This window comes from Gobius niger (assembly GCF_951799975.1).
Source record: "Gobius niger genome assembly, chromosome: 18".
NCBI lineage: Eukaryota > Metazoa > Chordata > Actinopteri > Gobiiformes > Gobiidae > Gobius > Gobius niger.
The window spans coordinates 1,523,325-1,539,055 of NC_136869.1; the positions used below are offsets into that span (position 1 = coordinate 1,523,325).

The 15,731-nt window shown below is 40.3% G+C and overlaps 1 protein-coding gene across 1 annotated transcript in view; it reads left to right on the plus strand.

Annotated features, from left to right (window-relative positions):
- Positions 1–11,174: 11,174 nt before the first annotated feature.
- Positions 11,175–15,731, plus strand: part of LOC306977858 (dynein axonemal heavy chain 5-like) — a gene marked incomplete at both ends in the record, with an annotated part of 47,945 nt that continues 43,388 nt past the window's right edge. The window contains 8 exons of the mRNA XM_079576297.1: positions 11,175–11,409; positions 11,459–11,556; positions 12,185–12,373; positions 12,446–12,520; positions 12,603–12,677; positions 12,747–12,818; positions 14,717–14,818; positions 14,884–15,070. Of these exons, the coding sequence (XP_079432423.1) occupies positions 11,175–11,409; positions 11,459–11,556; positions 12,185–12,373; positions 12,446–12,520; positions 12,603–12,677; positions 12,747–12,818; positions 14,717–14,818; positions 14,884–15,070 (1,033 nt within the window). The remainder of the gene's footprint in view (positions 11,410–11,458; positions 11,557–12,184; positions 12,374–12,445; positions 12,521–12,602; positions 12,678–12,746; positions 12,819–14,716; positions 14,819–14,883; positions 15,071–15,731) is intronic.

Here is a 15,731-nt window from a genome sequence, read left to right on the forward strand (position 1 = left end):
ACTGAGGGGGGAGAGAGGGGGAGAGAGAGGAGGGAGCTGCAACTGAGGAGAGAGAGAGAGGAGAGAGAGAGAGCTGCAACTGAGGAGAGAGAGAGGAGAGAGAGAGAGAGGAGAGACCTGTAACTGAGGGGATGGAGGGAGAGAGGAGAGAGAGGAGGGAGAGAGGAGAGAGGGGAGAGAGAGAGGAGAGACCTGCAATTGAGGGAGAGAGAGAGGAGAGAGAGGAGAGACCTGCAACTGAGGGGGAGAGGGAGAGGAGAGAGAGAGGAGAGGGGGAGAGCGGCATCTCAGGAGGGAGTGACCTGCAATTGAGGAGAGAGTGAGGGGGAGAGAGGGGGAGAGAGGGTGTGAGATGAGTTCAGGGCACCTCAGACACAAACACACCGTGCTCCTCCTGTCGTCTCCTGTATTTTCCTCCAGACCGCGGTGGGGGCGGATTGTGAACCTTTGCATTTCAAACGGGGGAAACGTCGGCTGAATATGACTCGCCGTCTCTACATCTGTCTTACATTTATCGCCCAAACACCCGGGCCGTTTCTCAGTCTGTGTACTTGTGTGGACTTCTGTGCTCGTGGACTCGTGAAACGTCATCACGCGCGGCCCAAGTCCTGTTCCAATTCAAAGTTCGCTTCTCAGCAAGTTCGCTGTAAATCCCCGGATGAGAACTTGCTCCGCCCGTTTTACCCAGGATGCATCAGAGGAGACTTGTGCGTCTCCGCCAGCTATATTTCCCACAATCCGTTTTGTTTTGAGCACGCGCCTCACCGCGAGCCCCTCCTCCTCACACCGAGCCCCTCCTCCTCACACCGAGCCCCTCCTCCTCACACCGAGCCTCCAGCTGAACTACAGCTGATCGCGCGCATGTAAATAAACGCGGAGATGTTCCCGGTTTAAGAGTCTTTTATCCTCAGAGACGTGTCTCAAGATGGTTTTCTGAGCAGATGTTGAAACAACTTTGAACATGCTTTCATTTTCTCACCACATCAGCAACAGTTTCATTTAAAGTCTTGAACAGGTCATTGAGGACAAATGCATTTTACCTTTACATTGTTTTATATAGGAGGCGCTGCAGACACATCTTTATGTGGGAACTTCAAAAACACTTACATATTTTAAAGTCTAAATTGTTTGTTTCTTTTTTTCAGAATAATTTGCAAACCCCCCAAACAAGTTCATATTTGACCTATTTGTTTTTTATTATTATTGTTTCAGTTTGCACATCAGATTTTTTAAATGACTTTACACATAACGTCTTATTTATAGGCTATAATTGTAAAAAAAAAAAAAAAGTGAAATTGTCTAAAATGTAAACATTTATTTTTGTTTATTGCAAAAGTGTATCATTTATGTCTTTAAAAACATGTTTCCACTTCGACTGCAGTGTCACCCTTTTAATTTCATATGAGGTGATTTAATGTTCTAAAAGCTCACAGCCCTGTGTTCAGGAGCGACTTCCTGTGATGTCATCGAGTTCACTCGTTCCAAACGCTGAAAAAGCCGAGTCCACACTCGTGAACTCCTCAAGTCCGTTCTCAGAGTCTGCACCCGCAAGTCCGTACCCCGGAGCTCACGAGTACTGAGTACGCATACTGGGGATTGAGAAACGGCCCTGGAAAGGAGAAGCCGCCATTTTGTTTTTCATTTTTAGAGGAGACGCATTCTGCTGTTTTCCGATCACAAACTACTACACACACATTATTTAACACTTTTCGAGAGGACCTAGAACGAGTTGTTTAGTGATTTGTTTCCCTCCGAAGTCGTGGATTTGCCTCAGACCTTTACGCAAACGTCTCTCCCGAAGCAGAAGCTCAGATATATTTATATTCCAGAGTCGGTGTGTTGTTTCTGAAGGACTTTTCCTCACTGTGCGTTTGTAAATTTGCTGTGAAATAGTTAAACCCACCGCACGGACCTTTCACCGCTGTGTCCCACGTTTTGGTTTTAGAAACATTTAACGGTTTTATGAGTAACTTTGCTGCGTTTTTTTGCCTCTTTAATCCACCTCTGTGTCAAATAAACATGTCTCACTCTGTGGCGTCCGAGTGGCTTTTTCTATTTCGCTTTTTCATTGTTGTTTTTGTCTACGTTTCTTTCAAATTGAGTCAGTTAGTTTAACCGAGAGCGTTTTCTCCAGTTCAGCTTTACCCAAATCCTGTAGGCCAGTGTAACGCCTCATTTGAAAGATAAGACCTACAAAACTCATCTAAATGGATCTTTTTCCTCACGTCATCACATTTTTTTTCCCATCATTTTTTGGGGGGGGGTATTCAACTCATTTTTGTAACTTTTTGTATTTTTTTGTCACTTTTTTGTAATTTTTTTGTTAAGTTTTTGTGACATTTTTGCCACTTTTTCGTAAATTCATAAATTTTCCGTAAATTTTTTGTCCATTTTTTGTCATTTTTTCCTGACATTTTTGTCAATTTAGTCCATTTTTTGTCAACTTTTTGTCAACTTTTTGTGACATATCAGAAAAGATGACAAAAATGGACAAAATATTGGCAAAAATTGACAAAAAATTTATGAAAAAGTGGCAAAAATGTCACAAAAAGTTGACTAAATTGACAAAAATATCAGGAAAAAATGGACAAAAACTGGACAAAAAAATTTACGAAAAATGTATGAAAAATTTACGAAAAAGTGGCAAAAATGTCACAAAACGTTTCCTGATATTGTCAAATTAGTCAATTTTTTGTAAATTTTTACCAAATTTTTTTGTATTTTTTTTGTAATTTTTTGGTCAATTTTTGGTCAACTTTTTGCAACTTTTTCATAAATTTTTCATACATTTTTCGTATATTTTTTCTCAATTTTTGTCATTTTTTCCTGATATTTTTGTCAATTTAGTCATTTTTTTGTCCATTTTTTGTCAACTTTTTGTGACATTTTTGCCAATTTTTTGTCACATTTTTTGTCAAATGTTCATCACTTTTTTGTGATCTACAAAACTAATCTAAATGGAGCTTTTCCCTCACGTCATCAGATTTTTTTCCATCTTTTTTTTGGGGGGGGTTTCAACTCATTTTTGTAACTTTTTGTCTTTTTTTGTCACTTTTTTGGTAAATTTTTGTGACATTTTTGTAAATTTTTTGCCACTTTTTCGTGAATTTTTCATAAATTTTTCGTAATTCTTTTGTCCATTTTTTGTCCATTTTTTCCTGATATTTTTGGCAATTTAGTCAATTTTTTTGTCAACTTTTTGTGACATTTTTGCCACTTTTTCGTAAATTTTTCATAAATTTTTCCTAATTTTTTTGTTTTGTTTTGTTTTCTGTTTTTCTTTTTTTGTCACTTGTTTCTCTTTTATCACTCTTTTTGACGCTTATTGTTGGTTTCTTTGTTTCATCTCATTTTTTCTTTTCTTTTTTTGGGGGGAGTTTTTCGTCACTTTTTCGTCACTTTTTTGTTGTGTTTCATCCTCTTGTCGGTCACAACTTTGACGCTTTTTTTGCGAGAAGCTTTTAGATTTGGGTAAAGCCAATCTGGAGAAAATGTGCTCTGTTTATTATGTATTTATTTATTTATTTATTTATGGTCTTTTGATCGGGGCTGTAATATTGGTCTATCACGGTTGTCCACCAGATGGCGCCAGAGCGTTCGCCTCTTGGACGAGAATAAAAAGGTAAAACTTATATATTCCTTACATATACACTGATATATTCCGCTCGTCTTTCTCAAACCTGTTTCTGGGATCGTTCCTTTCTTCTTTAAGGTGGTGTCATAGAAATCAGCAACACTCTGGATAACGAGGACATGAGGCCCTTTGTCAAACACCCTGAAACATCCCTTTAAATCAAACACTGCGGCTGTTTCTGATGTAAACACAGGCCGCCGTGTGACGTCAGAGCAGAAGTGACGCTCGGCCTAAAACTCTGCTTATTTGTTTTTTATTAATTTAGTAATCCAGTTGACTTTGAAACTTTTGTTTAATGAATCATAATCTAACACTTCTAAACCACCTTTATTTTTACTGTTTGTTAAAATTTCCTTCCTGAGATAATGTGGTTTATTCCGCCAAATAAAGTTATACATATGTGAGTTCAGTGATTTTGATATTTCTATGGGCATTTCCAAGGAGAGTGAGGCATAAACTGATCGAGATATGCCCTCAGCTTTAGACAAAAGCACTCTCCCATGTAAAGATAAATCCCGTGATAACCATCAATTGAATCTATTTTGAGTATTGCTTATTATTGGGTCAAAATTTAGTTTGGTTCGTAACTTTTCATCTTTACAAAAAAAAAAACAAGTATATGGAACATTTTCCCTAATTTAATTTTCAAGAAGGTGGGAGGAATTGAATTTCTTCTCGAATGCAACTATTCAGTGGATAAACTACCGATTAAACTGGCAAACTTTCATAGACAAGCATTCTTGGCATGGACTCTAGCATTCAATCATAATTTTTCACCCCACAGACATTATATCTGGAATAATAAAGATATTCAGTTTAAACATAAATCTCTTTTCATTCAAAGGTGGTTCGATCGTAATATCCTCCTCGTAAAGCAACTAACCAATGAGAATGGTATATTACTTTCTTATAATGAATTTCTCAAAGAATGTGAACTGCCAGTCACGCCTAAAGATTATGCTGTGGTGTTTGATGCCGTCCCGCGAGGTGCTCTACTGCTTCTCAAAGACTGCTCCAAAGACACTACTTGTAATACCAACATAGGACAATGGAGAGATGGTATTTTTCTGGGAGATATAGACAACAAAAGATGCAGCAACAAGGACATACGGAATATTATTGTTGGAAACACTACTCCTCCATCTCAACATGTCTGGGTGTCTCTATATGGCAGTGTCAATTGGAAGAAAGCATGGAATGTCACAAATACGTACTGCCTAACCAACAAGATAAAGGAAGTGTCTTTCAAGATTCTTCACAGAATATACCCAGCAAAACAGGTTCTGGAACGGTTTAAACTGAATATTGACTTTTCATGCGTTTTCTGTGGTTTACACAAGGAGACAATTATTCACTTGTTTTTTGAATGCATGTACTGTAAAATATTTTGGATCGATGTTCAAAACTACCTCTCCCGTAAAATTGGACGATGAATTATTTTAAATGCCAAAGATGTATGTATCTACTTTGATCAAAAACTGGATAAAGATGTGAAATTTGTTATTCAGCTTTATATTTTAATTGGAAAGTATCACCTGCATAAAATGAAATGGGCTGACAAAAAAACACATTTTTATACTTTCCTTGCAGACTTGAACCTATATATTTCTACTATTAATTCAATACAAAATAAAAAAGCAGGTAAAACAATGTATATCCTAGAAAAGTACAATATTACCCCTGGCTCCTCTTAATATTTGTGTTATGTTTTTGAGTGTTGTTGTTTTTTCTTTTAATGACAGATCCTCTGGTAAAATGTAATATATCCCTGGCACTACCTTCACTACTTCCTCTTTGTTGTTAACAATTGTAAATGTTAATAAAAAAAAATAAAAAAAAAACTCTGCTGATTTATGGAGTTTTCCCACAGCTTCACTTTGGCCCGAGGCTTCAGAAAGCTTCGTTTTTAGGGACAGATCTGCAGTTTGGATGAGGCCAAAATATCTTAGTTTTGTTTGATTCGATGCTACACGTGGACAAGGCCTCGATCTGCAAATATGAAAACGAGGCGTCAACAAAAAAAGAACTATCAGGAAACACATATTAAGGTAATTTAAGTGACGTGTTCCTCGTGTTCAGGAGCAGCTGAGACCTGGAACCTCCTCCTCTAAAGTCCTCAGAGTCAGAGGATACGATGTGTCTGTTGTGTAAAAGATACTCGGTCTGATAACAGAGTAACGCCGTCGTCATGGAAACTGCACCTGAGGAACAGGAAACAGAAAACTGGTTTGGGTCCTTGGTTTGTTTTGTGTCATGTTGCTAAGTACTAGCATGATTTAGCGCTGTAGGACAGGCTGTGGACCAGGGGGAGGCTGGTGTGCTCGGTGTAGGGACGTTTTTCTTCACCGTCCAAAGACCAGGGGCCGGACAAAAAAGTGGCGAAAAAATAACAAAAATGTGACAAAAAGTGACGAAAAAATGACAAAAAATGATTAAAAAAAGACAAAAAATGACAAAAAATTGATAACCCCCACCTGAACCGAGCACATTTTCTCCAATTCGACTTTACTCAAATCTAAAAGCTTCTTGAATAAAGCGTCAAAATAGGGAGGACGAAACACAACAAAAAAGTGGCGAAAAATGCGGTAAAAGTAACAGAAAGAAGCGACAGAAACATGACGAAATGAAAACGTAACGAAAATCCTACAAAAAAGCCACAGAAAAGGGACAAAGGTGAAGAAAATGCAGCCAAACGACACCAAAAAGTGGCAAAAAAAGCATAACATTTTTAATAAAAAACGCTGCGACAGTGCAACAAAAAAGTTACGATCAGTTTTGCAGGTCTTAGCTTTCAAATAAGGTGTTAAAATGGCCAAGCTCTCCAGTCGAGAAGCTTTTAGATTTGAGTAAAGCCGGAATGGAGACAATGCGCTTGGTCAGAGTGGGGGGTAAGAGGTTTTTGAGCTCTGATTTGGGCGATAATATTCCTCAAAATCATCTTGAGGGCCAGAGGCTTCATGATGGAGGGCCGGACTTGGCCCCCGGGCCTGACGTTGCCGACCACTGCTGTAGACGTGGAAAAGATTCAAATCTTCACTTATTGTTCTGGAATAAAACTTCTTAGTGACGTTTATGAACTTTATTTCTATGCTGAACTGTCCAATCACAGCCTCTCTCATGTTTGTCTGATTAAAGGAACAAACCTGAGCCTGAGTGGGACGACAGCGCCCCCTGTGAAAATACTCGTGCACATGCGGGCTCATAACACAACACAAGCTGAAAAAGGTCTGTTTCTCTCAAATGTATCTGTACAACGAGGCACAGCCGTGGTTTAAGTTCATAATCGTCTGTATCAAGTCTCTGAAGTGGCTCAGGGGGAAAGTTTGGAGACTCGGCTCTAATGAATCACTGCTGTGTTTGACAGGAAAACTCTGTCCCTAAAGCTAAAGCCACTTGCGGAGGGAAACGGCACCGCTGTGAGCAGTGTGGGACGTCATTCAGCCTCAAACAAACACTGACTCTGCACCAAAGACTCCACACCGGGAAAACCCTGCTCTGCTGCCCCCTGTGTGACAGGAAGTGCATGACAAACACATGACCTCACTGTCCACAGGAGAGTCCACAGCGGAGAGCGGCCGCTCACTCATCAGAACCGTCATACAGGGACAGTGTTCTCCTGTGACCAGTGTGGGAAAGAGTATTTTGATAAGAGGAGCCTGAAGCTTCACCAGCGCATCCGCACTGGAGAGAAGCCCTTCACCTGTGACCTCTGGGACGTCCTTCTCACAGTCAGGACGTTTGAAAACTCACCGCCTGGTTCACACAGGAGAAGAAACACGTCTGTGATGAGTGTGGGAAAGGCTTCCGTCGATTGGGAACTTTGAAACAATATACCGTAAATGCTCTAATATTTGGCCTATATTAGAGCAAAACGGACGACCAGGAAAACGAAGAAAAACGAGATTTGTGTCCATTTGCACCTAAAATATTAGGTTCATTTATTAACTAACATTTCAAACCCTCTCCCAGCGGCTGGAACATTGACGCCTTTTATTTTGTCGGGACAACAGGAAGTGTTTCGTTGCTGTTAGCGGAGCTTTGACATCAGTGTCACTGCAGGTTTCTGTTTCGTTTTTACCGGACCGGATTATTTGTTGTTATCTCGTGTAAAAGGCGAGTTTAGACGGAGCGTTTGTGTTTGTGATCGATCATGAGACTGACCCGAGAGAAGACGAGACGCTCGCGCTGATGGGAGGAGTTATTTTGAGGCGTGGGACTGACCTGCACACGGAGCAGCTGGACGTGCTTTCAAGACGCGATGGTGACTTTATTAAAACCCTGGAGGGTCATAAACATTTGTTGCCCTGTTTCCAAATATGGTCACAGGAGGTTTGAAAAGTGGCTAAATCTGTGTCAAAGTTACGCTGGGATCAGCTCCTCCGCAGCGTCCCCCTCGGCCCGGGTTCAGTTTGTTACTTCCTGCACGTGAGTTTTCATTTACACCAGTATGAGACAAATTCCTGACATGGGGAATATTTCTACCGCTATAGTTTCTAATAAAAGCCCCGGCCTGTTTTAGAGACCGGCTGTAATTTGCCTCCGCCAGCCGCAAACCCGGCCTCTGTCAGAGACCCGGCCCCTGTCAGAGACCCGGCCCCTGTCAGAGACCCGGCCTCTGTCAGAGACCCGGCCCCTGTCGGAGACCCGGCCCCTGTCGGAGACCCGGCCCCTGTCGGAGACCCGGCCTCTGTCGGAGACCCGGCCTCTAATGGAATACAGGCCAGTATTAGAGAATTTATGGTAAACAAAGTCATGTGGAGAAGCCTCATGGAACAAGGACTAAACCAGTACTCAACCAGGACTAAACAAGGACTAAACCAGGGCTAAACCAGGACTAAACCAGGACTAAAATGTAGAATAGGTTCACGTTCTTTCATGCAGGTCACTTCGTAGTTTTCTGCTTTGTCAGAGTTTAATGTTGTAGATTTTAAATAATATTTTTGTTAAAACCTTTTTTCTGAAATATTGTTCTAGAATAACTTCACCTTTAAGACGTTCAGTGACCAAATCCTTTTGTCACAGCTTAATGTTGTTTATAAAAGAAATCTTCACTGTTGCTAAGAATGTATTTGCCTGTTTTAATCTGAAATACTTTTTGTTTTCGAAGATGCAGAATTCAGTTGGAGAAGTGTTTGATTATTATTGTCCATTGTTTGTGTTGCTCGGTCACTAATCTGTTGAAGCCGCTCTGCTCCTGGAAACTCCTGGAAACGGCTAAACATGAGCACGGTGAGCACTTCCTCCTTTAAAACATGAGCTCTGAGCGGCTCTGAAGACCACACGGTGAGACCACACGGTGACCACTTCCTCTAAAACATCAGCTCTGCAGACCACACGGTGATCACTTCCTCCTCTAAAACATCAGCTCTGAAGACCACACGGTGAGACCACACGGTGACCACTTCCTCTAAAACATCAGCTCTGAAGACCACACGGTGAGACCACACGGTGACCACTTCCTCTAAAACATCAGCTCTGCAGACCACACGGTGAGCACTTCCTCCTCTAAAACATCAGCTCTGAGCGGCTCTGAAGACCACACGGTGACCACCTCCTCTAAAACATCACTGACATCCACCTGGACTGGTTTTTGAGCTGCTGACTCATTTACGTAAGTACTTTAACCCCTTAACTCCCACCTGAACCGAGCACATTTTCTCCAGTTTGGCTTTACCCCAGTCCAAAAGCTTCTGGGAAAAAGCTGTGAAAATAGCAACAAAACTGAGACGAAAACAATGATGGAAATGTGACAAAAAATTGATGAAAAAGTGGCAAAAATGTGACAAAAATGTGACAAAAAAGTGATAAAAATGTTACAAAAATGTGACAAAAAATGACAAAAATGTGATAAAAATTTGATTAAAAAATGACAAAAATGTGACAAAAAGTTACGAAAAAAGTTACAAAATGTGACAAAAAAATTAAAAAAATGTGACAAAAAAATTAAAAAAATGTGACAAAAATGTGACAAAAATGTGATAAAAATGTAACAAAATGTGACAAAACAATGACAAAAATGTGACAAAAAATGACAAAAAAAAAAGACAAAAAAGTTACAAAAATGAGTTGAACACCCAAATGATGGAAAAAAAATCTGATGACGTGAGGAAAAAGCTCCTCTCGGTTCAGGCGGGAGTTAAGAGGCTAAAATACTTGTGGGGCTCACGTTGTGAAAGAGCGGATCAGGGAGCGTGAGGGGGATCTTTGGGATGTGCTGGAGAACGATTTGCGCAGGGGCCAGACTCTCCCATCATCAATACAAGACCGAACACTGGAGCTTTACTGAAGCCACAGTCATCGCTCAAGTCCAACAGAGCTTTAGTTCTTTTCACTATAATGGGATTTAGCTGCTGTTAAAGGGACTATACGGAGTTTAAAAATGATAGAACTAAGTATGTTCCTCCATGTCCTAATGTGTAGAATGAGCCCAGACCTGTTCACCACAACTGCCTCTAAAAAGGTGTTACTTCAGGTCTTACCACCCGCCAAAACCAAAGGCATTCTCTCCATCACTTTTAATTTCCCTCATGTGTTTTTGTCACTTTTTTATTACTTTTTTGATGCATTTTTGTCACTTTTTTGCTGGATTTTTGTCTTTTTTTTTGCTGGATTTTTGTCTTTTTTGCTGGATTTTTGTTATTTTTTTGCTGGATTTTTGTTTTGTTTTTTGCTGTATTTTTATTATTTTTTTGCTGTATTTTTATTATTTTTTTGCTGGATTTTTGTAATTTCTTTGCTGGATTTTTGTCCTTTTTTTGCTAGATTTTTGTTATTTTTTCTGCTGGATTTTTGTCTTTTTTGCTCTATTTTTGTTTTGTTTTTTTGCTGTATTTTTGTCTATTTGCTGTATTTTTGTAATTTTTTTGCTGTATTTTTGTTATATTTTTTGCTGTATTTTTGTAATTTTTTTGCTGCTCTTTTGTCACTTTTTTGTTGAGATTTTGTGGGGGTTTTTTTCAGAATTTTTGTCATTTTTTTGCTGGATTTTTGTCTTTTTTTTCTGAATTTCTGTCATTTTTTTGCTGGATTTTTGTCATTTTTTTTGCTGAATTTTTGTCGTTTTGCTGCTCTTTTGTCACTTTTTTGTTGAGTTTTTTTTGTCGCTTTTTTTGGTCACTTTTAAGCGTTTTTTGCTGCGTTTACATCCTCATTTTCTTCTCATTTTTTGTCGCTGGTTTGAAGAAGCTTTTAGATTTGGAGAACAGAAGAAAACATGTTGAGGTGGGAGTTAAGAGGTTAACATAGAAGCTGCAGTTACACGTATGACCTGAGGTGGCAGTAGTGAGTACACGTATTGACCAGTGACCCAGCGGATTCTTGGGGGGTTCGGATAACGCCTTTTCTCACCATCCCGATCCCCTGGAGGACGCTCCGGGATCAAGAGTCTTTTAGGTTTTCACTGCTGATTGAACCGTATCCATGGTTACGTGTAATCCTTTCTGAAAACCTACCAGAAACCCTAAAAAAGCAGAAATAAAATCTATACTTTTTATTTTATATTTACTTTTCTCTTTTTCAGAACAAAACCCTCGTCCCAGAAATGGACCAGCCCGACCAATCAGGAGCGGAGAACCCCGCGGATACCGACCAATCAGGAGCGGAGAACCCCGCGGATACCGACCAATCAGGAGCGGAGAACCCCGCGGATACCGACCAATCAGGAGCGGAGAACCCTGCGGATACCGACCAATCGGGAGCGGAGCCCCAGGACAGCTTTAACCAATCAGGAGTCAGCGCTCAGGAAGTGGGCGGGCAGGTTCTCCGGCGAGAGAAAGGTCAGAAACAAGAGTGCTCAGAGTTAATGATGTTGTGACTAAACCACTTGACCTCTGACCTCAGCCGGACATCGACGCATCGGAGGCCGGAACCCCACAGCCAATCAGGCGTCCACGCCGCCGGTAGCCCCGCCCCCCACCACCGCAGTGAGTGACAGGAGTAACCGTAGCAACAAACTCTCACCGACAAATCATGAATAGAGTTCAAGCGGGTGTTTAGTCCTGACTCTGGGACCAGCAGGAAAAATGTGTCAAAAAATGACAAAAAAAATGACAAAACAAATGACAAAAATGTGACAAAAAAATGACCAAAAATTGACCAAAAAATGACAAAAATGTGACAAAAAAATGACAAAAAATGGGACAAAAAATGACAAAAATGTGACAAAAAATGACAAAAATGTGACAAAAAATTGACAAAAAAATGTGACAAAAAAATCACAAAAAATTCACAAAAAATGACAGAAAAATGACAACAAATGTGACAAAAAATGTGACAAAAAATGTGACAAAAAATGTGACAAAAAATGTGACACAAATTTCACAAAAAATGACAAAAAATGACAAAAAAATGATAAAAAAAATGTGACAAAAAAAAGACAAAAAAATGACAAAAAATTTACGAAAAAATGACAAAAAAAAATGACAAAAGAGTTGAATACCCAACAAAAACCAGCAGGAGACGCTCCCTGAGGTTCTCTGTGTTTAGTCCTGACTCTGGGGTCCTCGCCGCAGGGTTTTCCACAGTCGTAACCCCGTCCTCTCTCTGCCCCAGGTGTCGGGGAAGCGCGGGGTGCTCCTCTCTAACGAGGCCCACAGGGAGGTCCTGAGACAGGCCCGGGCGCTGAGGGAGGAGCGCCGCGCCGCCCTGGACCCCCGGCACCAGCACCTGATCTCCTGCCTGTGTGAGGCCACCGCGCTGGGCCACAGGGAGGTGGAGGAGGCCCTGGTGTCCGACAGCAAGGTACCCGTCCCGTCACACTCGTGCTTCAGAGTTCTTCAGATAAACCTTCCCTTCTTCTGGTGTGTTTTCCAGTTCGCTTTGATGGAGGAGTTCTTTGGGGCCAACGGCTCCAAGCGGCTGATGTTCTTCTACCAGAGCCTCACACAGGTACCTGCAGCGCCGCTTCACCACACTAGGAGGCGCTCTGTCCAGTCACACCCAGAACATCTGCTCTGCTTTGTGTCTCCAGACTCCGTCCTCGTTCGTGGACGCGGCTGCGGCTGTGGCTCAGAGGAAGCTCTTCATCACGACGGGATCCTCTGAGGTGGCAGTAGCAGCACTAGTTATGGTAGTAATGGTAGTTTAGGTTGGTTTAACCCGTGTTCTGCTGCAGCCGCTGTTGGGCCAGTGCCTGTTCTTCCTCAGGACCAGCGAAAAGGCCGTCACCGCGGCCAACGTGCAGCAGGTCAGTGGGCTTCACGGTCATCTTCTGCGGGAGACAGTCATGTGACCTGAGCAGGGCTGGGGACCGTTACTTTTGATACCGGTACTTTAACCCCTTAACTCCCGCCTGAACCGAGCACGTTTTCTCCTGTTTGGCTTTACCCCAATCCAAAAGCTTCTGGAAAAAAGCTGTGAAGCGACGAAAACAATGATGGAAATGTGACAAAAAAGAGACGAAAAATGTGACAAAAATGTGACAAAAAATTTGATTAAAAAATGAAAAAAAATGATGAAAAAAGACAAAAAAATGACCAGAAAATGACAAAAATGTGACAAAAAAAATTACAAAAAAAGACAAAAAAATGACAAAAAATGTGATAAAAAATGTACCTAAAAAAATAACAAAAATGAGTTGAATCCCCAACAAAAAAATAATGGAAAAAGAATCTGATGACATGAGGAAAAAGATCCTCTCGGTTCAGGCGGGAGTTAAGAGGTTAACAATACTTAGTTTTCGGTACCGATACTTAATTATTTTTCATATAGAACCATAAAAATGATGAATAATGTAAATTTATTCTTTTCCTTCCATTTAATTTCTTTTACATTTGTATTAGTTGTTTGAGATGAAACTTTCTTTAACAACAGGTGGAAAAAACTTTCCACGTTTCTTATTTTTTCCCCCATTTTTAACAATTTTAAAGAAAAATGTCCGCCCTAAATTTAGTGTTGTTTTGTGGGGGTTTTTTCTCCCAATTTTCCCCTGTTTTTTTAAATTTTCCCCAAATTTACCCCCCAATTTTTTTCCTTCCATTTTTTTCCACATTATTTCCCTTTTTGATATTTTTGATTCCCCAAATTTTTCCCAAATTTAACCCAATTTTTCCCACTATTTGCCCTTTTTTTTTTTCACTTTTTTTTTTTTTTTAACCTCTTAACTCCCACCTGAACCGAGCACATTTTCTCCAGTTTGGCTTTACCCCAATCTAAAAGCTTCTGGAAAAAAGCTGTGAAAATAGCAACAAAACTGAGACGAAAACAATGATGGAAATGTGACAAAAAAGTGAGAAAACATTGATGAAAAAGTGCCAAAAATGTCACAAGAAATTGACAAAAAATGGACGAAAAAATGACTAAAAAATTATAAAAATTTGACCAAAATGACCAAAAAAAGACAAAAATGTGACAAAAAAATAAATAAAAAATGATAAAAATTTGACAAAAAAATTACAAAAAATTGATAAAAATGTGACAAAAAAAAGACAAAAATGTGACAAAAAAATAAAAAAAAGACAAAAAATTGATGAAAAAAATGTGACAAAAAATGACAAAAATGTGACAAAAAAAAACACCTACAAAAATTTGATTCAAAATTGATTAAAAACTGAAAAAAATGTGACAAAATATAACAAAATATTACAAAAATGTGACAGAAAAATTACAAAAAATTGATAAAAATTGGACAAAAAAAAGAAAAAAATGTGACAAAAAAATGACAAAAATGTGACAAAAAATGACCAAAAAGTTACAAAAATGAGTTGAATACCCAACAAAAAAATGATGGAAAAAAAATGTGATGACGTGAGGAAAAAGCTCCTCTCGGTTCAGGCGGGAGTTAAGAGGTTAAATGTGTATAACCAACAGCATAAAAACTTGAATATCAAGATTTTATATTTCTTTTCGGTACCTGCTGCTTTCGATACTTTCATTTTTCCGATACCGGTTGTACCTAAACCTTCATTTTCGATACCATACTGGTGTCGTTTAACGGTGCCCAGCCCTAGACCTTAGTTCATCTGTTCTGAGAGAGAAGACGCTGGACTCTGGGACAGTTTATGTTCCATGTGGATCGGTCCAGGGGTTACAGAGACATTCAGTCCATGTGGTGACGTGGTGTGACGGCGCCCTCTGGTGTTGCAGGAGCTGACCTTCGGGATGCTGGACTGCTCTGATGGATCTCTGCTCCACAGTTTACAGTCTCTGCTGTGTGACGTCATGGTCCCGGCGCTGCGGTCCCAGCAGGTGGGTCTGAGGGGGGGACTGGGGGCGGGGCTACGGCGGAGGTCTAACCCGTCCCTGTGTTGCAGTCGTGGGGGCGCCTGCAGCAGCCCCCCTCCTCTCCTCACGTGCAGGACTTCCTCTCGTCTTTGGACCGCTTCATGTCGGGCCTGGACTCCGTGCGGCTGAACCTGGACCAGAGGTTCCAGCTGCAGCGCGTGGAGCTCCCGGAGGCCGTGGAGAACCTGAGCAGCCCCGCGGACTACAGCGGCGCGGGTACTCCTCCACACAGGCCCTGGTTTACTTAAAGAGGGGGTGCTTTTTCAGTCACATAGCACCAGTCTGTATCTCACTACAATGATGACAAACCTTCTGTTGGTCTGTAAATGCAGTAAAGTAGAATAACTGCCTTGTATAAAATGTCTCTCTCAAAATGGCTGTAGTGAATGTCTTGAAATCGGCCTCTGTCTCTTTAACCTCTTAACTCCCGCCTGAACCGAGAGCATTTTCTCCAGTTCAGCTTTACCCAAATCCTGTAGGCCAGTGTAACGCCTCATTTGAAAGCTAAGACCTACAAAACTCAACTAAATGGATCTTTTTCCTCACGTCATCAGATTTTTTTTCCATCTTTTTTGGGGGGGGTAGCTTTTTTTTTTCATTTTTTGAATAAATTTGTTGTCATTTTTTTGTCACATTTTTGTCATTTTTTTGTCATTTTTTGTCATTTTTTTGTCTTTTTTTGTCATATTTTTTGTCTTTTTTTGTCACATTTTTTGTCTTTTTTTGTCATATTTTTTGTCTTTTTTTGTCACATTTTTTGTCACATTTTTTGTCACATTTTTGTCTTTTTTTTGTCTTTTTTTTGTCTTTTTTGTCTTTTTTTTGTCTTTTTTTGTCACATTTTTTGTCTTTTTTTGTCTTTTTTGTACATTTTTTG